The sequence below is a fragment of the Corvus cornix genome, chromosome 13 (genome assembly GCF_000738735.6).
Source record: "Corvus cornix cornix isolate S_Up_H32 chromosome 13, ASM73873v5, whole genome shotgun sequence".
NCBI classification, from domain to species: domain Eukaryota; kingdom Metazoa; phylum Chordata; class Aves; order Passeriformes; family Corvidae; genus Corvus; species Corvus cornix.
This window is the reverse complement of record NC_046343.1, coordinates 9,915,658-9,939,019: the sequence shown is the minus strand read 5'-3', so window position 1 is coordinate 9,939,019 and position 23,362 is coordinate 9,915,658. Positions and strand designations below refer to the sequence as shown.

General features: G+C 39.1%; 1 protein-coding gene across 1 annotated transcript; it reads left to right on the top strand.

Annotated features, from left to right (window-relative positions):
• The first annotated feature begins 85 nt into the window (after nt 1-85).
• On the top strand, nt 86-19,884 carry DDX46 (DEAD-box helicase 46). Its single transcript, XM_039559602.1, has 23 exons — nt 86-166; nt 2,500-2,682; nt 2,939-3,079; nt 3,972-4,089; nt 4,243-4,408; nt 4,710-4,861; nt 5,188-5,301; nt 5,905-6,070; nt 6,441-6,561; nt 6,905-7,080; nt 7,507-7,628; nt 8,439-8,517; nt 10,310-10,392; nt 11,253-11,417; nt 11,770-11,932; nt 12,820-13,013; nt 13,551-13,688; nt 14,336-14,485; nt 15,108-15,305; nt 15,878-16,096; nt 16,625-16,769; nt 17,398-17,471; nt 17,936-19,884. Exons 1-23 carry the CDS (start codon nt 150-152, stop codon nt 17,981-17,983), a joined length of 3,132 nt encoding a protein of 1,043 aa, XP_039415536.1. The 5' UTR covers nt 86-149; the 3' UTR covers nt 17,984-19,884.
• Nucleotides 19,885-23,362: the final 3,478 nt, after the last annotated feature.

Here is a 23,362-nt window from a genome sequence, read left to right as displayed (position 1 = left end):
CCCGTCCGTGTGCCCGGGGCGGCGCTGCGCCCTCCGCCCGCCGGGGGGCGCCGGCGCGGGGCGCGGGCCGGAAGGGGCGGCGTTCCCCGCCGGGCTCTGGCCGTGCGGGCGCGGAATGGCCGCCGCCGTGTAGCGGGAGCGCCGCCGCCATGGGCCGCGAGTCCAGGTGAGGGAGCGGCGCCGCCGCCCCGCGCGCCCGGGGCTCGCGGCGCGCTCGGGGCTCGCGGCTCGCTCGAGGATCGCGGCGCAGTGAGGCGGCCGTAAGGGGGACAAAGGGTGGCGTGGGCTCTCCCGGTCGGTGGGCGCGCTGAGGCCGCCGCGGCAGGGCCCGGGCCTGGAGCCGGCCCTGAGGGCAGGGCCGGGGCCGCGGGTGCCAGCGCTAGGTGCGTCCGAGGTGCCGGGGCTCACCGGCACCGACCCCGTGGCTCCTGGAACTCCTCCGGCCTTCGCCGGCGTGTTCCAAAATGCCATAATTAGCCACGTAAGGGGGTTAATCTGCTTTAGATGTTTTTGCTTGTACCTTTTGTACTTATGCAGGATCGCGTATCTTTTGCTTTCTCGCAGCTGATATAAAGACCCAGTTAGTGTTGTAACCAGCTCGGCAGTAATGGCCCCCTGTGCTGCGTGTGTCTCGGGCCAAGCCTGTGCTCCAGATGGTATGGAGCTGCTCACACCTATCAGGCTTTAAACCGATGCCACAGTTTGCAAGTGCTGTCGGGTATATGCCTCTGTTTCCTAGTTTAATTAGATTTTAATACTAAAGCTGAGACGACAGGCCACACATGCGGTTGTACTACACTGTAACAGCTTCCAGGTCTATAACGGAGATTTACACCAAGAGAGGCAGATGACTTGAAATTTTAACAACAACCTTAGGCTCAAGTTAGTGATCTAGTGCAGAGCTGGGCACTCCCACAGATCTACCTAAATTAGCTCCAAATGAGCTGGGGCAGCAGTGGGCGGTACAGGACACCCGTTAGAGCCACCTGAATTGAAAGCCAAGCTCTGGCACTCCATCCAGCAGGACTCCCTTGCTTGTCACAGCATAGCTTCTCTGCTGCAAATGACAAGGTTTTTCTGTTTGGGCTAAAAGGAATGTTAAAAGTGGGTTTAAACTTGTATTATTTTTCTATTTTAACGTACGAAAAGTTTTAGAAGTGAAGAAATGGTAAGTGGGTGAGAGCGAATGGTGAGTGGACATGGGTGGGGGCTGCCTGTGCTGGGGTTGGTGTGAAGAAATGTTCCATGCACTGGGGCTTCTGCAACCTGAAATCATCTTTTTGGCTTTATTGCACAGTGTAGAGGAAAAAAACTTAAAAACAAAATTATTTCTCTAAAACTAAAATATTAGAAAGAGAGGAAGTATAGAGCAAATCCAATGGAAGTTTGTGATGGAGACGGGAAAGAAATTTAAAATCTCAATGCTGACAGATATTCTTGGCACTCAGTTATCCTACTGGTAGGCAGGATGTGCTACTGTATGAACTCCGAATGCACGTGGTATCTAAATATACCACATAACATAGACTAAGTATAAATATACTGTTATTTTTAATGCTGACCTATTTTAATACTACGATAGAAGTGAAACAAGCAGTTGGGGGGCTTAAAGTCTTGCCTTCTCTGCTTTTTCCTGCTTCTCTAGCATGACTACTGGGCTCATTAGGAGAACAGGTCTGTGAGTCCTGAGCCACTGGAGAGTGAACAAGGGAATTATTCTGGCATGGTGACCAAAAATCTGGAATTGGAGGAAGAGGAAATGGTCACAGTAAACATCCCTCTGTGACTTGTACACTCAGATGAAGAGTTTCCTAGAAAATTCCTAGCCCTGCTATGCCCCACAGTGTGGTTGGGATAAGAGCATTAATGAGGGGAGGAAAGGAGACACCCATCTCCATCACACACCCCTCAAGTCTTGCTGACTTTTGTCAACTTCTGTTGGGAGGTTTGATATTATGGAATTTCTATTGATGTCAGCATGGTAAAGGTATTGACCACAGCTGTATCGCATCCTCAGGGGTTTATGTTTCTTTAATTCCAGTGTGGCAGCTTTCCTGTTGAGCAAAGGTATAGTTTACCTACTTTGCATGAGTAAACACGTATTGTATAAAAAGCAACAAAGAGCAGTATTTTTGCTTGACAGATTTTGGGATAGCTTCAAAGAGCCTTCAGCTTTTCCTATATATGAAACAGATATCAGTGGATTTCTGAAAAGGAGATTGTTCTTGATGCTCTGGTGTTCTCATGATGTGCTTGTAGTAGTAATCTAAAACTAAAACAAAATTGTGACCAAATAATCCTTCTAATTTCAGCATCATTAGGAGTGTATATGCATATTATGTATATAATACATATATATATTAATCAGTTCGGCAAGATGTTTAGACATTTAAAAAGTCCAAGAAATTAAGAGAATTTTTTTTGCTTGCTTGACCACCTCACAAACACATTTAACTGCGCGTGGTTCTGATGCTCACGCTGTGTGAATGTGCCACACAGGCATTATCGGAAGCGCTCTGCATCCCGGGGGCGCTCTGGGAGCCGTTCCAGGAGTCGCTCCCCATCGGACAAGAGGAAACGTGAGGACAGGCGCTCCAGGAGCAGGGATCGGGATCGAAGACGGGAGAGGTCACGCAGCAGGGACAAGAGAAGGTCTCGCTCGCGGGACAGAAAGCGTCAAAGGTAAGACATCGGCTCCAGTCAAAGCATCAGCCTGTCCACTGAATATTGATGTTCTCCCACTCCAGTTAGTTACTCTGCTGATGTCCGCCAGAGATTTCACTGTGCTTAAGGCTTTTTGCTTATTAAATGCTTTCTGGCTTGCTGGTGCTGGAGTTTATAAGTTCTTAGTGGTCTTGATGATTGGTGGGTTCCTTTTATAACCTGTTCCTCAACAGAAGGCTAAAGTTGTAGTAAAGACAATTTTGTTGCGTGTCAGACGTTCAAGGAGTAGAGAAAGGGAACGGAGCCGAGAGAGAAGACGATCCCGGAGCCGAGAGAGGAGGCGCTCGAGGAGCAGGAGTAGAGGGAGACGGTCTCGATCCTCCAGTCCAAGCAAGAATAGGAAAACAGAAAACAGGTATTCTTGTGTTCTTGGCTTTAGAAATGTGTGAAAGCTTACTGAAGGTCATTGTCTTTTAAATGTATCTTGATAGGGTTTTCAGATATAATTGCAAACAGACTATAATCAGGATCTGCTGTAAAATGAGTGGGAAGTCCATAAATGGTAGCAACAGTCTGTATACAGAAAAAGCATTGATGACACTCAAGAAATCATCACAAGCTGGAATCACAAAGGCTTTGGGAATAAGTGTATGTTTTGTATTAGAACAGCCCAAAGAAAAAAGCTTAATGAGATTCAATTAGCTAAAGTGAATTTTATATTTATTGTTGTAAGTTAGCACAAATTTAGTTTAGGTGCATTCTTTTTTTTTAAATTGGATGCAAGCAAGGACAGTAAAACCTGTGATAAATGGGTTTTGAATTCAGAGCAAGTGTTACATTTGCACCACATGAGTAGCTTTTCCCAGGGAGAAGGGCTTTTGTCTGTCAGCCAGGATGGTGTCTTTAGGGGGATGCTCACATTTCTGTGGCAATATGCTAGATCACTTTACCGTTCTCTAGAAATTCCACAAACAGGAAATTTTTTCTATGTCTTTTCTAAATGCTGACTTCAAGGAGGTGTAAAATAAAGTGCAGAACAACTGGAGTATCAATTGTAAGAGCTCTGAAATGAAGTCTGCAAAGAAATGAGAAAGGCACATGACAGTGAATTGGGTTAGCATCGACATTTCTGGTAGTTAGAGGAAATAATTCCATGACATGGAAAGATTGTCTGGGAAGCAGTGTGTTTTGTAAGGTGTTTGAAAACATAACAGGGTAATCATAGTTCTGTTTCTGTCCAGCATATATGTATCCTCCCCCTGAGAAAAGCTGTAATGTTCTAAGAAACCTTTGATCTTACCTTTCAGATCAAGATCTAAAGAAAAGACAGAAGGTGTGGAAGTTTCCAAAGAAAAGAAAAAAGACAAAGACGACAAAGAGGAAGAGAAGGATAAAGATGCTACCACAAATGCCGTGGCTACTGAGGTAGAGACTTTTAGCACTTGTAAATTTACAAGATAAGTTTGTGGATGTCCAGTCTTCTGCAGCATGCTTACTCAATGGTTATGTTTGTTTAAATAAGCATAGGCTAAAGCCAGCAGCTATTAATTTTCATTGTTTGGTTGGTTTTTATCATAGAATTTTGATCAGAACAAACTAGAAGAAGAAATGAGAAAACGAAAAGAAAGAGTGGAGAAATGGAGGGAAGAACAACGCAAGAAGGCAATGGAAAACATAGGAGAGCTAAAAAAAGAAATTGAAGAGATGAAACAGGGGAAAAAATGGAGTTTAGAAGATGATGATGGTATTTAACCTCTTTATATATAACAGAATACTTTTGTTCCTAGTAATATTTTTATTACAATATCTTAAAGCATCTAATTACTCTTCAGAATATGAACCATAAAATGATAAAGCCTAAATCTGGTCATGGTGTCAAATGGTTTAAGATACATTTTTGATAAACCAACTGGAGAGATTTGTATTAGGAAAAATTATATAGTAACAACACTGGGCTGTAATTATTTGGATAGACAATAATTTGACACATACAAGGACTTACATCTTTCCCTGTCTTTTATCCCTATCTTTTTTGCTGTTATTAGATGATGAAGAGGAAACTGCAGAAGGAGAAAAAGAAGGCAATGAGGTTGAAGATGAGGAGTTAGATCCTTTAGATGCTTATATGGAAGAAGTAAAAGAAGAGGTCAAGAAGTTCAATATGAGAAGTGTGAAAGGTGGAGGTGGGAGTGAAAAGGTAAAATCACCTGTTAAAGATTACTTATTTTTAAAAGGCAAAGATAACTTTGTGTTTTAGTAGCAAAATGGCTTGGAAAAAAATGGGGGAAGTGCAAAAAAGCAAGAATTTAGATGCACTTAATGCATGTTTGCTTTCACTTTCATTTCCTGGTGTTTTTATGCAACTGTTTTAGCAAGCATTTTTCTTACAACATTTCACTGAGGGAAGTGGGGAAAAAATGCTCAGCATAATGCATCCAGAAGTACAAATATTCTGTATGTTTTTTACAGGATGGGTTTTGTTTTATACAGTAGTGCATTAATTTTTTTAAACTGTTCTTATAGAAAACTGGACCAACTGTTACCAAGGTGGTAACCGTGGTGACAACCAAAAAGGCAGCTGCTGAGTCAGAAAAGAAGAAAGGGGAGCTCATGGAGAATGACCAAGATGCAATGGAGGTAATGGAAATATTTTTCATTTCTCCTGTGAAAAGGCAAAGTGCCTCTTCTTGCTTCCTGTGGTTGTGTGTGTGTTTGGCCTGAAGAGCTGTGAAGGGTGTGGGTATTTTGCTGCTCGGGAGGCTGTGGAGGGACAGCCTTGCCTGAGTCACAGACTCAATAACCTGCAGGCCCTGGAGCTCAGCCACGTCAAGCCATGCTTTGTGGCTGCAGTTCCAGTGCTATTGGTGCTCCTTCAAAGCTGAGGTGGGGACATCTGTCAGATCTGTGACTGCAGTGGGACACTAGTCTGCTGGTTGGCTGCTTTTTCTTACTGTTTCTTTTGTATGGCAGTGATTATTTCTGAATGTCAGGCCTGGTAGCTGGCATTGGTAAAGTTGTGAAAGTGATACAGAACATGGTGAGAGTTAAGGTTTGGGAGAAACATGAAAGAATTAGGGGAAGGAACAACTGGGCCTCTTAAGCTGAGAGCAGCTCTTCAGTTTCATGTCTAATACAGTAAGAAGTACTTGTTTCTTCTGAATAGTTTCGCTATAAATGAAAAAAGGAAACACCATCATAATTCATTAATCCTAATATACACACAAATTGTGATCTCTACAGTATTCCTCAGAAGAGGAGGAAGTTGATCTTCAGACTGCCCTGACTGGCTATCAGACCAAGCAGAGAAAGCTGCTAGAACCAGTGGATCATGGAAAGATAGAATATGAACCTTTCAGGAAAAACTTCTATGTTGAAGTACCAGAACTAGCTAAAATGACTCAAGAAGGTAAAGACAAATACAACCAGAACACCTTGTGCACTATTAAAGAAAAGAATGGTGGATTTCAGTGTGCTATGGAACAGCAAATGCTTTCGGAATATAAAAAGCATTTGGAGCAGCTTGCTATAGAAAAGTGTTAAATCAGGTGCATCACTATTGTTGATAACTTACCGTAATTATATATGAGTCTTTGGTTGGAAAATTAATCTGAGTCCTTTCAGCCTAACTCCTGTGTTCACGTGTAACAAGCAAAAAGCTGTTTTTCTGGTAGTGATAAAATTAGTATTTCATGTTAAGGGACAAAGCAAGAGTTTTTTGATCAAGGTAGTAGAGAAGTGTCAAGTTTGACTCTGTTATAATGTAAACTCTATTGCAGAGGTAAATGTATACAGGCTGGAGCTGGAAGGAATTACAGTCAAGGGAAAAGGCTGTCCCAAACCAATAAAAACCTGGGTACAATGTGGTATTTCCATGAAGATTCTCACTGCTCTCAAAAAGTAAGCAAGCACTTAATGAACTGTATCATCCTTGATTTTGCTCACTGTGTTCTGTGGCATGTCCATGAGAAGGAACCTTTTACTTTGTTGCATAATGCCACATGTCCATGTCTGCAAGTGTTACATAGTCATCAGAGTGTTTGTCACTCAGTGTTCAATTACTGTTATTAACTAGTCTCTGCCGTTTGTATCATGTTTTTGCTGCTCATTTTGAACTGTACTTTTTGAATTGCACTGGTATGTATATATAAATATGAATATGCAAAAAAATTTAGCATGACATCATGATTCACATCTGTCAAATTCTATTTTGTTCTTAAAAATTTTTTTTTCCTTCTTTAAGACATGGGTATGAAAAGCCCACTCCCATTCAAACCCAGGCTATTCCAGCAATTATGAATGGACGGGATTTGATTGGCATTGCTAAAACAGGAAGTGGAAAGACTATTGCATTTCTTTTGCCCATGTTCAGACACATTATGGATCAGAGAGCATTAGAAGAAGGAGAAGGTCCCATAGGTAAAAAGATTTTATTTTCAAAGTTACTATTTAAATAAATATAACCTCAAGTATATGCTTTAGATGGGATTTCAGTTCTTCTCTTGGTCATAGGGAGAAGTGCTTACTAATATCCATTGATAAGTGGCTTTTTTTTTAGTTAATGATCACCATGCTCTTTAATGTTTTATGATCACAGTGCTATTTAATGTTGTTTCAATAGCACTCCCATGTCCACATATCTGGGAGACCTTGCTCCTTTGATTTTTAGATTTGGACCAGATTTCCACTCCTTCCTCATAGTCTCAATTATCTTTTCCTTGAAATTGCATTCTTAAAAATAGGAAGTAAATTGCTGTAAACATCATTACAAAAGATTAATTTCTATTGTGTAAATTATAAGATCTCTTATATTGCAATGTATGATGAAAATGTTTTGCTTTTCAGCCGTCATTATGACACCTACACGTGAGTTGGCTTTGCAGATTACCAAGGAGTGCAAGAAATTCTCAAAGACACTTGGGCTTCGAGTTGTCTGTGTTTATGGAGGAACAGGAATCAGTGAACAGGTATGCAAAACACATGCCTGTCTTGTCAAAGAATGCTTGGGCTTTATTAGTTAATGTTACTTTTGCAGCAAAATTAGTTGATTTTCCTTTTCCATGATTCCAGTACATTTGCAGTCTTCATTATTGATCTGCTCGGTGGGAATGGTAATAATGCAAAAAGCTTTGCATGTAACTTAGCCTTAAACATACAGATTTTGGAAAGTCTCAAATACAATCCTTAAATGTTTCAGACTGTTTCTCTTTATGTATGTACTGACCATTAAATTAAAATTGAATTATTAGTGGGATATAATAATTTGAAAGTTACTAAGAAGCTGTATTTTTCTGAGAGTTCCCCTTAAGATAAAAAAAGCCAGAAAATGATAACATTGGTTTATTGCATTATCAAATATTGCATCTTGAAGTAACTTAGAGATTAATTTCAAGGGTTTCCACACCCCCATCCCACCCATTTATGGAAACAACAGGAGTGATCATCTGTGATGGAACATGGTGTGTCTGCTATCACTTGTCCCTGATGTAACACTGACATTTCTTACAGGCTCTTAACTGCATTGAAGAAATATCCTCATTAAAACTACTTCAGGTGGGGGTAACTCAGGCTGTCAGGGATTACTCTTTTTGGAAGCAAAGTTTTCTGAAGACTTAAAGAAATTGCTAATGAAAAATCTTTACCTAATTCACATTAGTAGAACAGCTGTATTACAATGTAGGTGGTTTTCTTTTTTGCAAGGTGATATATGTTTTAAAAAACCTGAAAGAAATCACAAAGCAAAAACGAATAGATTGTTTACTGTGTTTTGAAATCAGATAGCTGAACTCAAAAGAGGTGCTGAAATTATTGTTTGCACACCTGGACGTATGATTGACATGTTAGCAGCTAACAATGGTGAGTAGAAAACCTTTTCCTTTGGAGAATTTTTCACATTTGTTGTGTAATTCTAACAAATTCAGAAGATCATGTATTTTGCTAAATGGTCTTATGGAATTTTCTTATATCTCTTCAGGCTGCACTATCTAGCTTTTGAGAATATATAGCACTAATAACAGGTTTAAGCATATATTGGTTTGACTTTTTTTGGGAGGACAGGAAATACTACATTCTTGAAGCATTTTTGAGAATGTTTATCATTGCTAAACTTGAGATGTGCTGGTCCAAATTTTTTAACTTCAAGTCGTTTAGATAAAGGTTATGTAACAGTTGCTTATTTTGTCTGCCGGTTGGTCTGTTATTCATGTTAGAGTAGCTCAGCAGTTCCCCACTTTACAAGAGCATCTGACTCTGCCTTTATCTGTTTGCTCTAAAAAATAGATAAAGAAGCCCTCCCTAAATACCTGCTCAAAAGTAAAAGAACTGACCTTATATTCAGTTTGATTAAACCAAGCCACTGCAGCTTTAAGAGGTTTTGTCCTAGTGTAACCATTGCATGCTTATTAGATAAAGTTTTATTATTAAATTATTCCACATCAAAACCTCTACTAAACTGTTGACATTATTTAACTTCTGTGAAAAAAGTACCTTCAAGACATATAGAACTGGGCTTCCAAGACTTAAATCGTCAAAGGTAGGTACATTAATGCTGTTCCCAAGTAATTTTACGAAGTTACTATTTGGGGATGAAAGTGTTAAGATGTTAAATAGATATGTAGATATTAAGAAATACTTACTTTGTTCCTTAAGTATGAATTCCATATGTTAAAAAATGCAGCGCGTAATGTCCTAAGTAATTTGAGGATTCAGCTACAATTTGCTAAAGCTGAGAGGACCAAATTCTTCTGTAGGTTGATAGGCACAAGTCTGAGTGATAGTTGTAGAAAATGTAACAAATCTTTTCCATTCTGAGAGCATTTGGCAGTGTCACTCCACAGTTTTGTGGAACTGAATGCATTTATATTGTTTGACAGTATGATTCTAAAATCCTTGAGTTAAGTCCTTCTCATGAAAGGGAGTCTCTTTGCTGTTTGTTTGGGAAGGGTGCTAATTATCCTGTCCATGATAATTTCAAAATGTTCACAGAAACACAGCTTGCTTATTTTATTTCAACCTGTCCCAGAATTTGGGGTGGTTCTTGATTTTAAATTCAGGAGTGTTACTGGGTAGGTTTTAATCTTTATATAGTCATTTTGAAAAGACTTGCTTACTCTGTTTTATGCCTATTATTAGCAGTGATCTAGAACTAGTATGATTATCCTCAAATAGTTATTCTTAGCTCCAAGGAAGCATTACAGATTGTGTATAAAGGAATTTTCTGAGGCTGCAGCAGTTAGCACTGGGCTTTGCCTTCCACACATGCGCTGTAATCTCTAATATGTTCTTTTCTAGGTGCCGCTGTCAGATACTGGCTGATGTGGCTCCTTGCTTCAGCTCAGTCTTAGTTTTATGATGTGTTTTGGCGAGGGCAGTTTTCTGAATTTTTCAGGTTCTTCTGGCCCTATGATGGTATGCAAGAGAAGAGTTTGACAAACTAAAAGGGCCTTGTGCATACTTACACATTTCCCAGAATGTATGTGTGATTAAAGTGTGAACATTAAAATTCACATCTAGTGAATTTTTTAAAATATTAATTAATGTCTTTATTAGAAGATAGTGAGACTATATAACATTTAAAAAAATATTCCTAAGGGAAACTAGATTTCCATTTGGTTTTGTTTCCCATGTGTTTTTTCCTCTCCTTTCACAGGTCGGGTGACAAATCTCCGTAGAGTCACGTACGTTGTACTTGATGAAGCTGACAGAATGTTTGACATGGGGTTTGAGCCTCAGGTAATTCATGACATGAGGGATGGTGCCAAAAGATGCTATTTTCCACATCAAGGATTTTGCAATGCTACATTATTACTACACTGTCAGTGGGTGTTCAAAAGGGTGTGCTGCATATGGACAGCAGTTTAAGCTGACTCTAGTATTTCTATTATTTTCACATCTATTGTCACATTATTATAACATCACGTTATCCTCACGTCTAGTGGAAGGTATCCCTCCCTGCCCATGGCAAGGGGTTGGAACCAGAAGATCTTTAAGGTTCGTTCCAACCCAAACCATTCAGGATTCTATGTTTTACTTTCAATAAATTCCTGTATAGCTTAGATTTTTCTGTAATACACAGGGTGTTTTACACACTCATTTTGAATACTTGTGGCCATGTTGTATCCCTGTGTAATCCCTTGATACAGGTGTTGTATTAGTAGTTGTAATGTGTTTATCAAGTCTTTGATGCCTCTTGGCAAGAGATAGGAGCAAGATGTTGGAAGTGCTGCTGACTAATTACTTGCTGAGAACTTTGGACACCCAGGGCTCTTTCAGTTGTCATGGGCTATACTGTTCTCCAAAACTAGGAAAATTCCTTTTATTTATTTCTTGAGCTGTAGGGTTTCTGCTTCATTTCCTATGATTTTTGCTGAGATGCTGCCAGATTGCATATTGCCATGCAACTTAGTTTTCAATCCAGCAAGTTTTGCCTGTCTTCCAATGCTGGCAGCTTGGTGCCAAGAGGAAATCCATAAAGAATGTTTTGTAGTCTGTGAGGTGCAGATACTACCTGACTTTAAAGATGACAGCTTTGTATGTGTGCGAAGTTGAGTTACAGCACTTGGATATTAACAGGGAATGTTCTCGTACCACAGGTTATGCGCATTGTAGACAACGTCAGGCCTGACCGTCAGACTGTCATGTTCTCTGCTACTTTTCCCAGAGCTATGGAGGCCCTGGCTCGCAGGATCCTCAGTAAACCTATAGAAGTGCAGGTTGGAGGCAGAAGTGTTGTCTGTTCTGATGTGGAGCAACATGTGGTCAGTATCACACATCTGCCTTGCTTATTTTCTCATTTGCTGGCAAAAGGTTGTTCCCAGCAATGTTGAATATAAACCAGTATACCCACAGAGTTTTTATTTTTAGAAGTTTTAGTGGCCTTATTAAACATGAACTCAAAATAAATCAACACCCTAATCTGCAAATGCAGTGTAATTTTTAAAGTTGGTTTGTAGCACTAAGATGAACAGCAGTTTTACCACTAGGTATGGGAACAGCCTGAAAAAGTCATCTCCTGTTCTTGATTTTTACTTTTATAAACTCTGAATTCGTTTAATGACTCAAGATACAAATTATACTCTTTCTACTCTGCTTTTGTATGTCTTTTTCCAGATTGTCATAGAGGAGGAGAACAAGTTTCTGAAGTTACTGGAGCTACTGGGACACTATCAGGAGAAAGGATCTGTTATTATATTTGTAGATAAACAAGAACACGCCGATGGGTTGTTGAAAGATTTAATGAGGGCCTCTTATCCTTGCTTGTCTCTTCATGGAGGTAATCTGCAAATTTAAGGATTTATATTAACTACTCCCGACTAGAATGTTGGTATCCAGTAGTTAAAAATCACTTTATTCCTGTATAGTACCAGTTATTATTTCTTCATAAGCAGGTTTTGCTTTGTAATTGGGTAAGATAATTGTTCTTAATTTGAAGTAGACATTATAGTTTTGTGTGATTATTCTTCATTGTTCCCTTTGAGATGTCATCAGATGCCAAATCTTGTGTCTGTGCAAGAGGACTGTTACTGAGAGTTAACACCTCTCAGGGAATATTGCTAACTACTTGTTATTGTAGAGTAGTGAGTGCCATTGGGCAGTATCACATGATATTTTTATTTGAGATTCCACAGTAACAGCAGTTGTCGCTTTACTTTCCTTCTATCAACTAATGGTAATATAATGGAAGTACCAAGAGGAGAAAAATTTCTTTACAATACTGTCCATCCCAGTATATTTTAAAACTTACATTATTTTTCTAGAGCATTTTATATAAAACCAGTAAGTACAAAATCACTTTCCAGCAGGAATGCAGTAATGAAAAGGGGAAAAATATTCTTGTTATTCTGAGATTTCTGTTGCCTTTAGAGAACAGACAAAACCTCCAGATGAGGTTACAGCTGAAGTAGAAAATTGAAAATAATATATAAAAGGCTTTTGAAGGTCTTGGTATGGGGAAAACGTCTTTTGATAGTTGAAAAATTAAAAGTTATTCTAAATAATAGAGGTTATTTTGGCTAGTGTACTTTGCCTTTGAAAGTGTGAATGTATTGAAGTTTTATTTGCTTGTGATTTTGGTTGTTTGAAGTTGGAGGGTGTTTTGACCTGGGTACAAATTCTCATGGCTTGAAGCAGAGCTTTATAATTAACTGATTTGTCTTGCAGGTATTGATCAGTATGACAGGGACAGCATTATTAATGACTTCAAGAATGGAACCTGCAAACTTCTGGTGGCCACGTCTGTAGCAGCGAGGGGCTTGGATGTGAAGCAGCTGATGCTGGTGGTCAATTACAGCTGTCCCAACCATTATGAGGACTATGTGCACCGAGCAGGCCGCACTGGGCGAGCTGGCAATAAAGTATGTACACTCAGTTGTCTGGTTTGGTTAGTACTGGCATTTTCCCCTTCTTTCTTGCTTGATGAAGTTGTTCCAAGGGATAGTTACAGAGGGAGTAGTTTGTGTTGTTGGTGTGAAGAGTGTTTTTAATATATTCTGAACTTCAGCACTCTGAAATTTGGAACTTACATGTTCTTCTGATGTATGAGTGTTCTTTTAAATCCCATTTGTGGCTGAAAGTTTGGGTGTTTTTTACTGTTGGAAATGTGCCCTACTAAATTGATAAGATTTTAATTTTTCAAGCTTTCAACCATGACAAGATTGGTTGGAAGGAAAGATTTCTGTGTTTACCATCTTTGGATGATTACCTCTTTATCAGCTTCCTGGGAAATCACATTATTCATTCTATACTTCCACTAAAAAAACGTTATTGCATGACTGTTGTGGTTAGTTTCATTGACCAGAAATCAGCATCTGTGCAAGGGTGCTTCAATAAATTTAGAGATGGAGTGTCTTGAGAGCTTTTTCCTAATTGTCTCTTAAATTAATTTTGACCAGGGGTATGCATATACATTCATTACTGAGGATCAGGCACGTTATGCTGGTGATATCATTAAGGCTTTGGAATTGTCTGGGAATCCAATTCCTACTGATTTGGAGAAGCTCTGGGCTGACTTCAAAGACCAACAGAAGGCTGTAAGTAATTCTTTCTTCTCTAGAGGGCTTGGTCCAGGTTTAATGCCTGTGTATGCATGTGGGTCCAGTTGTCCAGTGTACACACAGGGGTCACCTCACTGGGAACAAGTGTGTGCTTAGCTAAGTGTATCAGGGACCTCAAGATTGGGATCTTGAATGTCATTTAAAGAACTGTTCTTGAGAATTTAAATATTGTCACCTGTTATGTTATAAATACCTATGGTATAAGGGGCATTTCAGCTTTTAACAAGATTCACATACAAGATAATGAAGTTCTTTCACAGAATTTGTATGATTATTTCTAGAGCTCTCGCCATCAGAGGATCTCGCTCATGCTGAGAACGGTGACTTTGGAGTTCTTCTGATACTAAAAAATGGAGGGTTTTTTTTACTGCATTTGAAAAGCATTTAAAATGTATACTTACAGGAAATCCCAATAGGCTATTGTCTCTGCTGAATTAACAGAGGTTTTTTTATTACATTTCATTGTGAAATGCAGCTTTTAAGTTTGAAGAGCTTTATGAATGTGCTAGGATTTGCTTTTTGAAGAACTTCAAAATTATTTGTATAATCTTACAGTTATTTTATGACTATCAGAACTAGAATTTGAAACTCCTAAGTATGATAATACATGTTTTTGTTCTCAGGAGGGAAAGTTGATTAAGAAAAGCAGTGGATTCTCTGGCAAAGGTTTTAAGTTTGATGAAACAGAACAGGCTTTGGCTAATGAAAGAAAGAAGCTACAAAAAGCAGCTCTTGGCTTGCAAGATTCAGATGATGAAGATACAGCTGTTGATGTAAGCATCTGGGAATAGGATTTAAGTTGCTTATGGATTTTCTCAATTCATTTGATTTTCTTCCTCAGTAGGTTACATCACACACTGCAGAGTGCATGGATTTCAGTTACTCTGTGACCTTTGTTACTGACCATATGTATTCTTCAAATGTAGAGATACAGCTATGAAGATCAAGATCTAGGAAGATCTTCAGTGTCTCTTTCTGACTTACTGGTGTTTTACACTTAATGTGTGTAGTTATGTAAATGTCACATAAATTATTTGTGATAATAATCTTGCGTAAGTGAAATAGAACGATTGTCCTCAATTGCAAACATATTTTTATTTGCATTGCTTTAAAGACATTCATAGTAGCATTTCCTATTTCTAAATCTTACTAGATTCCTTTCTTAATGTTTGATAGACTCCTTTTTGTGACTTGCAAGTAAACACTGTGTTCAGACATTTTCCTGATTAGATCATCTTTTTGTTGAGCTGTAGTTCTGGGCAGGCTTCTGCCATTTCTACAAGATTAATTTCTTTAAAAGCATGTAAACTAAATGCCCCTTAGTGTTTCTTTCTCCATGATGATAAGATTATATAGTGGTAAATGCAGTGATCATGTAATTGTTGTTTTCTTTAGATTGATGAACAAATTGAAAGCATGTTCAATTCAAAGAAAAGAGTAAAAGACATGGCAGCACCAGGAACATCAAATGCTCCTACACCATCAGCCGGGAATGCAGAAAAATTGGAAATTGCTAAAAGATTGGCTTTGAGAATCAATGCCCAGAAGAATCTTGGAGCAGAGGCACAAGTCATGGTCCCGTTCCACTTTAAGGTCAGGCTCTTTACAGACCAATGTTATTCTTTTTTAATAAAGGTTGTTCAGTTCTTTGTTCTGTGTCTGCCATTTGATTTAGTGTTTCTGCACACTAGTGACATACTGCATTGTTTATCTCATTTGGGCTGGGCTAACTACTTATACAGGATTTGTAAGTGAGCTGATACGTTTATAAGACTTACTACAGAACCATAAATGCTTTGCCTTGGCAAAGAGTCAGTTCTTTACTGATAACATTGCACAATTAGTTTTGTCAGCTTTGGCAGAGTTGCAGAACATCTTTCTCTGCTGAAGCATGAGATGTACATGTGATGTACAATGTGTTTAGATTGAGGTGAATTGTTCTGGAATGTCCAAAGATATTTTAAGCTGAAAATATGAAAGTCCAGTAAGTTATTTGGAGGTGTGAAGGGAGTTGTTGAGAGGAAGAAAGGAAGAGCAGAAGTCTGGAGAGTGTATTTGTTATGTAGACAATTACATTACATAGAGAACTTTAATGAAACCCTTATTGGTTTATATAGGACTTTTTTTGGCTACCTTGTTCTCAGTATGGACTTCTGCTTTTACAGGACGTGATGCAGCAGGCTACAAATGCTATCCTGAGAGGAGGCACAATTCAAGCTCCTACTGTGTCTGCCAAGACCATTGCAGAGCAACTGGCTGAAAAAATCAATGCCAAGCTCAATTATGTACCCATAGAGAAGCAGGAGGAAGAGAAACAGGATGGAGGACAGAATGAGTCATTTAAGAGATATGAAGAAGAATTAGAGATCAATGATTTCCCACAGGCAAGTAACTGTTCTGCTATAATCAAGTGTAAATGATCATTATTTAACAAAACCTCTCTTCATACTTACACCAATAAAATATTATGTCTCTATTTCTGATGATACCTAATTGAAATTACTACATTATCTGTGATTACTTCTCAGGTTATATAAATGCAATGCTTTGGACTTACTGCAGAGAGTATCAGAAAAACAAGTATTCATTATCAGACAAAAATCTCTTCACCCTCTACTCACTTCTCTAATACCCAAATCTCTGACACTGTCTGGTGTTTTTTGCAAAGGCTTTACTGCCATGACTGCTACAGCTCTTTGTCCTTTTTTTAGTACCTGAGTATTTCTGCCGTTCAGAATATTGCTGCTCTGATCTACCTCCTCTGTTATTTTGAGGATTTATATTTCACAGTATCAAGTACAAATTCCCTGTATTTATATTTGAGGTTCTGCCCACGTTGGCAGAACTAATGTATTGCTATTTTGTGTGGTGCCTTTCTCCTTGTTGATCCTCCCATATCCTTCACCCTGCAGACTGCCAGATGGAAAGTTACCTCCAAAGAAGCACTGCAGAGAATCAGTGAATATTCTGAAGCTGCCATTACAATCAGGGGAACTTACTTCCCTCCAGGCAAAGAACCCAAGGAAGGAGAAAGAAAGATTTATTTGGCTATAGAAAGTATGTATTCTTTTTATAAATGTTTCTGTTACAGCTCTGAGTCTAGTTTTGTAATTAGACATGGAATTTCTGTAGCCAGTGTTCAGACACTTGAGTTACAGACTCACTGTAGTTACTGAAAAACACTTGTTTATCTTAATACATTTCATCAAATGATCCATGGGGATCACAGAGAGGCTTCTCCTCACCTGTGACAGAACAACAGCTAATCTATGAAATCAGTTTGGAAGAGAGGAAAAGAAAAGAGGAAAAAGAATAAGCACAAAGAGGTCTATGCCAGTGTAAAATAAGGGAAAAAATAGAATTCTCTTTAGGCTGTTAAAGGTATAAGAAATTGCATCAACTACTACAACAAAAACTTTGCAAATGTCATGATGGTTGACTTTTTATCAAGAAACCTCTAATCCTACATATTTCTGAACAGTATCATTTATGACTGTTTGGAGTATCTTTCTTAAAAGAGAACTCAGTCAAGCTGTGGCATTCTGTGCAATAGAGTGTTCTTCACCAAATAGCTGAGGATATTCAGCGAGTTTTACTATGCTTCTGAAAGTAGGCAGCAATGTTTATTCTGTAAGCTTCATAAACACTTTCTGTGTAAGATTATAATACATATTTTTATCTTCAGGTGCCAATGAACTGGCTGTACAGAAAGCAAAGGCAGAAATCACACGACTTATAAAAGAGGAGCTTATCAGATTGGTGAGTACAATATCCAGAATGCAGAGGGAAAGTGTCATAATGTATGCGTTATGAGATTGACTTCTGCAAATGTTGACGCTCTGGCATAAGGTTTTACTAATATCAGGGACTGGGACCTACAGATCTCAAAACCACTGTTCTATTGAACAGCCTAAAAATCCATTACACTGGTTAATCAGCCAGAACACGGCTGCTATCCAGCCAGCAGATGGAGATAACACATTGACAGAGATTTTTGAATGAAGACCCCTCAAAGAGTTTGGTCCCAGTAAATTTCCTTGTTTCAACACCATCAGGCAGGGGAGAGGAGAATGATTCCCCTCATTTTAATATTTTATATGTGTTGAGAGATCTGGTTTGCTGTAGCTTTACAACGTACCCAGCTGATAACCTAGTGGGGTTTTATTGCAATTCATTTGTCCTTCTTCACTTTTAACTGTGATTATCCTCTTTTTTATTTGCAGCAAAATTCTTACCAACCAACCAACAAAGGAAGATACAAAGTTTTATGAGCATTTGGAGTTACCTGTCTGCCAGCAGCTGGTGCGTGAAACTTTGTGGCTTCTGTTGTTTTTGCTGTTTACACTGCTTATTGTAAATTAAGGAATTTTTTTATTTCGTCTTGCGGACATTTTTTAACAGAAAATTGATACTTGCTGAAGCATCTTAATTCCCTCCACTAAAGTTATCAGTCTTAAAGCAGACCAGTTTTGGCGGAACATGATTTAATTTAAAAGTGCAGTTTATATACTTTTCATCATAAAGAATGTGAAATAAACAGATTTTAATTTTTTTGACGGACAGTATACTGTTAAGTAAATTAAAGTGTCGGGATTTGTGTTGGAAATTGTTAGAATGTACCTGCTTCGTATTGTTGAGATGGTTCACACATCAATTTATACTGGAAAAATGATAAAACACCAAAATAAAGGTAGGATTTTTCTCCTGATCCATAGCATCTCTCTGGCTGGTTCCACATATATTTGTTCCCTGTACAAATGTCCCCCTAAGGTCAGAGAGTCTTGCATTGATCAGAATAGAGAATTTTATCCAAAAATACTCAAGGTCTCAAAATGTTTTAAGATCTTATCCTTCTCATGTCCCATTTTTTCTTTATCATCCAGATAATAGATAACTCTTTGGGGTTGTTGTAAAGTGAAATGTTTTGTAGTATGACAATAGTTTTCCTGTTTTTTCCTAAACATCAGAATTTTAGGATTTGATTTTTTTTTCCCATTTGGTGACATAAGAATGAAAGCCTGTTTTAGTTTAAAAAGGAATTAGCAGAAAAAAAAAGAGAAACCTCTTTTGTAATGAAATATAACTTTGTCACTCTTTTATAGTGTTCTTATATATACATTTAATGTGATTATTCCCCCAGGATTGTTGTCTTTATTACTGTTAGGACATGGCTTTAAGTACAAATGTATGGTGATATTTATGAATGAATGCCACAAATGCTATCATTGCAGTCAGTCAGCTCCTGGGACAGGCAAGACCGATGTTTTTGAGGTCTCATCCCCATAACCATTAGGATTCATGATGGACACTATTCCTAAGCATTTAACTCCTGTCTGCTTGTCTGGAGCCAAAGCTGTAGCAATTTGAATTGTCTCATTCTAGCAGCTGCAAGACTTTGAAGATTATGACTTTCAAAAGGACTTTCATAGAAAGCTTTACTTACCTGACACATTGAGAAGAAATGTGTCATTTTAAACCAGCTGTGTATATACTGCTTTAACCCTGGTGAAGACAAATCATACAATCTGCATCATGGCTGTATAAATTCACAACTTTTCTTTCCAAACTTCAGGTAATTTAAATGACTCTCTGTGTTTGCATACAACTGTCTGTTACCCTGTCAGTGTACCTTATTTGCAGTACGGGGAAGATGCAAAGGAATGATTACACCAGCTTAAGAGTCTACATTTAGGATAAGAACACCCCTAATGTGGTACTTGCCAGTATTAATACATGGAGTAGAACAGAGAGAAGCAGCACATACAGTAACATTTCTCCAAACCTAAAACAGAAATCTCAAACTAAAGCTCTCTGATTACCTTTAAATACATCTAAGTTTTCCTTCCCATAAGAACTGGGGTTTGATGTCTTTCCTAGAAATTCTTTGTTGAATTGTCTAACTTTTGGACAGTGTCCCTTCCCAGAAGAGTGACACATTTTGTGTATTTAATGGAGAGCACTGTGGAGTTTGGACAGCCTGACACATCTTTAAAAATCTTGGTTCAACGTGTTCATACAGTGATATCTCCTAAAAAATGCATGATGGAGACACTTTTATTGGATTTCAGAGATACAACAATGTATAATCTTTAACTTCCTGGGGGTTTTAAATGCAATGTCAATATTCCTATGTTTTTTTAATTCCAGCAAAAATAAAAGTAATTTCAATGTATATTTTTCAGAAACTGTCTTTCTGAATAGCTCCTCTGTTTTCTGCGTTTGCACTGCTTCTGTATTTTTTCCTATGAGAGTGAACCTCACACTGTTTGGAGTAGGGTGATGTGAACAGCAGCTTGTACTTTTGTTTTTGTGCTGGAAATGCAATGTGACACAGCCCAGACTTAGGGGAAGAAAGTCACAGCGAAGGTGTTTGGATACATGAAAACAGGAGCAAAATGCATAAAAGCCGGTGGAAAATAAACTCTCAAATTAACAAATACACAGGGAAAAAAACAGTGGAAACAAGATGAGAATAAAAGTTTGGAGAAGATACAATTTAATAATGAAAACCGCTATATTTAGTTCTTTGCAAGCGTGTCCATGGATATAGGCAAGATCTTTATAAACATAATGATTTGGCTGCTTTCCAGGGAATCTGCCCTGGTCAGATTCATGTTGCCAGTTGTGGGAAGAGCTGGGTTTTTGTTTTTTTTTTTTAAATACACATAAGCAGAGCTTGTTCTGTTACCTGCCCAGGTGATAATACTACCAGCTTTCACAGTTGCCTTTATGCTCTTAGTACTTGAGTGAGCAGTGGTGTTTTGGGTGGATAAGTGATACAGGTGTTTGGCACTGGATCATGAATGAGCTTTTTCTTCTATGTCACAGTAATGTGGTGGTGTCATCGTGCAGCGGGCCCACACCAGGGAGGGGAGGCAGACCAAGACCCCTGACCCCAGCCCAGCTCCCTCATTCTCCGTGCAAGTGGCCCACCAGAGATTCAAACAGCAATAGCCCTCCCCTCCTCCCCCCCACCACTGTGAAGGATTCATGCTTTAGCCAGGAAAACAGGAGAGACTAAATCCAGTGTTTTGTGTGGGGAAAAAAAATGCACAGCAAGATAAAAATGTGTGCTGTCACAGTTCAGAATTCTGTACTCCCTGAACTATATATGTGGCACATGGTTCCCACCTTTTGTTTAAAACAGGCAGCTCAAGGCATACTGTGCATGTTGACTTCATGCTATAAAAGTTGTAAGCCAGACAATGAGTAGATCATAGCCAGCATGTTCTGTAGCTGTTCTCTGAGCTGGCTGCTTTAGATTTTACTTGTACAATTAGAACAGTGCAATATAGTTAATGTGCATTTGGCTGTTAATTAAATAAAATATTCCGAGGCTCAAAGTACCATCTGTAGGGGCTTTTTGTACTCAAGTCTTCCAAGTGGAAGAAAAAAGATTTTTGTTAAGCAAAGTTTTCCTGAAATTCTGCAATTGTGACGAATATAAAAGAAACACCAAAGGCTGGATTTGGGATCTTCATAAAATAAGAAAAAGAATGCTGGAATTTCAGGGAGTGAGAGAATACTTTGGTGTTTCAGTCCTTCAGGCATTTTTACAGTTGTAAGAAATGGTGGTTACTTCTGCCAAAGTAGTGGCAGGGTTACAGACAGGCACCTGTGGCTGTGAGGATGGAGCCTGTGAAGCTGGCCAGGAACTAGTTTTTAACTTTTTGCCATGGACATGATACTATCGATGGTGCTGCTGAACACCTCGTTTACAAGGGCCTAACTTTGCCTCAGTTTGCTGGTGAGGTGGTTCTCAGGGTGAACATCAGTGTAAAACCTGCCCTTGGCAGGGAGTTCCTGAGGGTCGTCCCTGAGCATTAGCTCTGGGCCCTGTGTGCGTACTCTGGCCTCCTCACGTGATGCTCCAGGAATGCACTTTCCTTTGATTATTTTTCTTGACCCAGATCTCTTCCAAATATGGTCTCAGCTTAAACAAGTTTGTGTTCTTAGAGCTCGGGTGTTTGCAGAATAAATTCTGGCTTCCAGCTAACTATGGCTGGCTGTAAGGAGGCAGAGAGTAACCTAAAAATGCAAAAATAAAAGGGGCACAGCTGGACTCAGATTTGTCTCAAAATGTACATTTTGTACAATGTTTATACAATGCTAGGCAGGAAGATTTGTTTTCATAGTTTTAGCTGCAGTGGCAACAGTTGTTTTTAAATAAATGACCATTAGTCTGACTGATTGCCACCCAAACATTGCTTCTCTGAGACTTTTCATCTGAAACAAATTTAAATATTTTTCTTTAGTCAAACTGAGAGATACAAGATTGTCAAGCTGACCAGCATAAGCAGAGGTAAATTAATTAACATCTCAGAGCTAAGTTGTTCCAGTGAGCTAAGAAATTACTAATAACCTACTGTGGAGTGAGCATATGATTAAGTTATTTTATACTTTGGCCATTCTAAGTATGAAGTTCATCATCACAAACATTTCTCAAAATAATAAATACCCTGTGGCAACTGTTCTGAAATGAATGGCTGAGCAAGGAAAATGTTACACTCAGAATTAAGATCAAGGATTTTCATTAAAACCTACATTTCCTCTGCCTGTGCAAGTTACCGAGGAAGTGAATTTGTAGAAATTATCAGCTCCAATAATTCACAGTTAAATAGACAGGAGGTCATGGCAGTTCCTGTACTGAATTCTCCCTGTTTGCTCAGCATGCTTTGGAGCCCAGGACCGGTGAGAAGCTCATGTGTTGGCAGAAGGAGGAACTTGTGCTTTGAGGCCCTTCTTCTCCTTGAAAATGCGGATCCTTCGGCGAGATCTCCAGTGAGAGAGGAAGAGAATGGCACTTTGTGGGGATGTGGGAAGGGGCAGCATTTCATTGCATCGCTTATCTTACAGATACTTAATGTAATCATTTGGTACTGCTAATGAGTCAGTCCTTTAGAGGAAGAAAAGGAGGGAGCGGATTCACAACTGGAGGAACTGCCATGCTTCAGGCCCCGGGAGCTGTAACAGAACAAGACAGTGGCAGAGCAGTTTATCAGTGTTTGGTCCCTGTTGTTATTAGCACAGTGCACATGAGGGGACCGGGTCCTATTGCTACCAGATGACAATTTGAGCTGGCTCAGCTGGTGTGGGTTTGCTTGGAGCATGATGCAGGGTAGTGACACCAACCTGGCTGTCAAGGAGCCATGGCCAGCTCAGGTCAGACATCTAGATCTTGCTCTGCTCTGCCAGCAACAGCCTCGACAACAGCTGGGTTCAGGCTTCACAGCTCGGGATGGAGCGTTTCACTGCCTTATGTTACACTTCCACTCCTCTAGGGTGGAATGGTCTACGGGGTCTGATGGTTTCTGTGTTCTGTTGAGATGACAATTTCTGCAGAAATCAGGAGGCTGAGCCCAGCCTTCCATCACCTTCCAGATTAAAATATTGAAAATAGCAGGATACTGAAAAGGTATCAACCTGAACCATTTTTCATTGGCACTTCCAATAGACATTTGAACAGCAGAAAGATGAGCTTTGTAAATAAACTGAATCATTTGCTAAATTAAGCTAAATGAAGGCTGCTTTTCCCTGCCACTTTCTTATATTGCAAGTGAGGATTCCTGCATGCATTAGGAAGAAATGGCAAAAATACGAATCATCATCTTGGCAGGATGTTGCACAGCAATTTTCAGCCTGAAGAGCTC

What these genes read in the sequence shown, in the direction of transcription:
- DDX46 (XM_039559602.1), top strand. An exon ending in GAGTTTAGAAGATGATGATG is followed by an intron (nt 4,409 to 4,709) that starts GTATTTAACCTC and finishes TGCTGTTATTAG; the next exon opens with ATGATGAAGAGGAAACTGCA. An exon ending in CTGGGCGAGCTGGCAATAAA is followed by an intron (nt 13,014 to 13,550) that starts GTATGTACACTC and finishes AATTTTGACCAG; the next exon opens with GGGTATGCATATACATTCAT.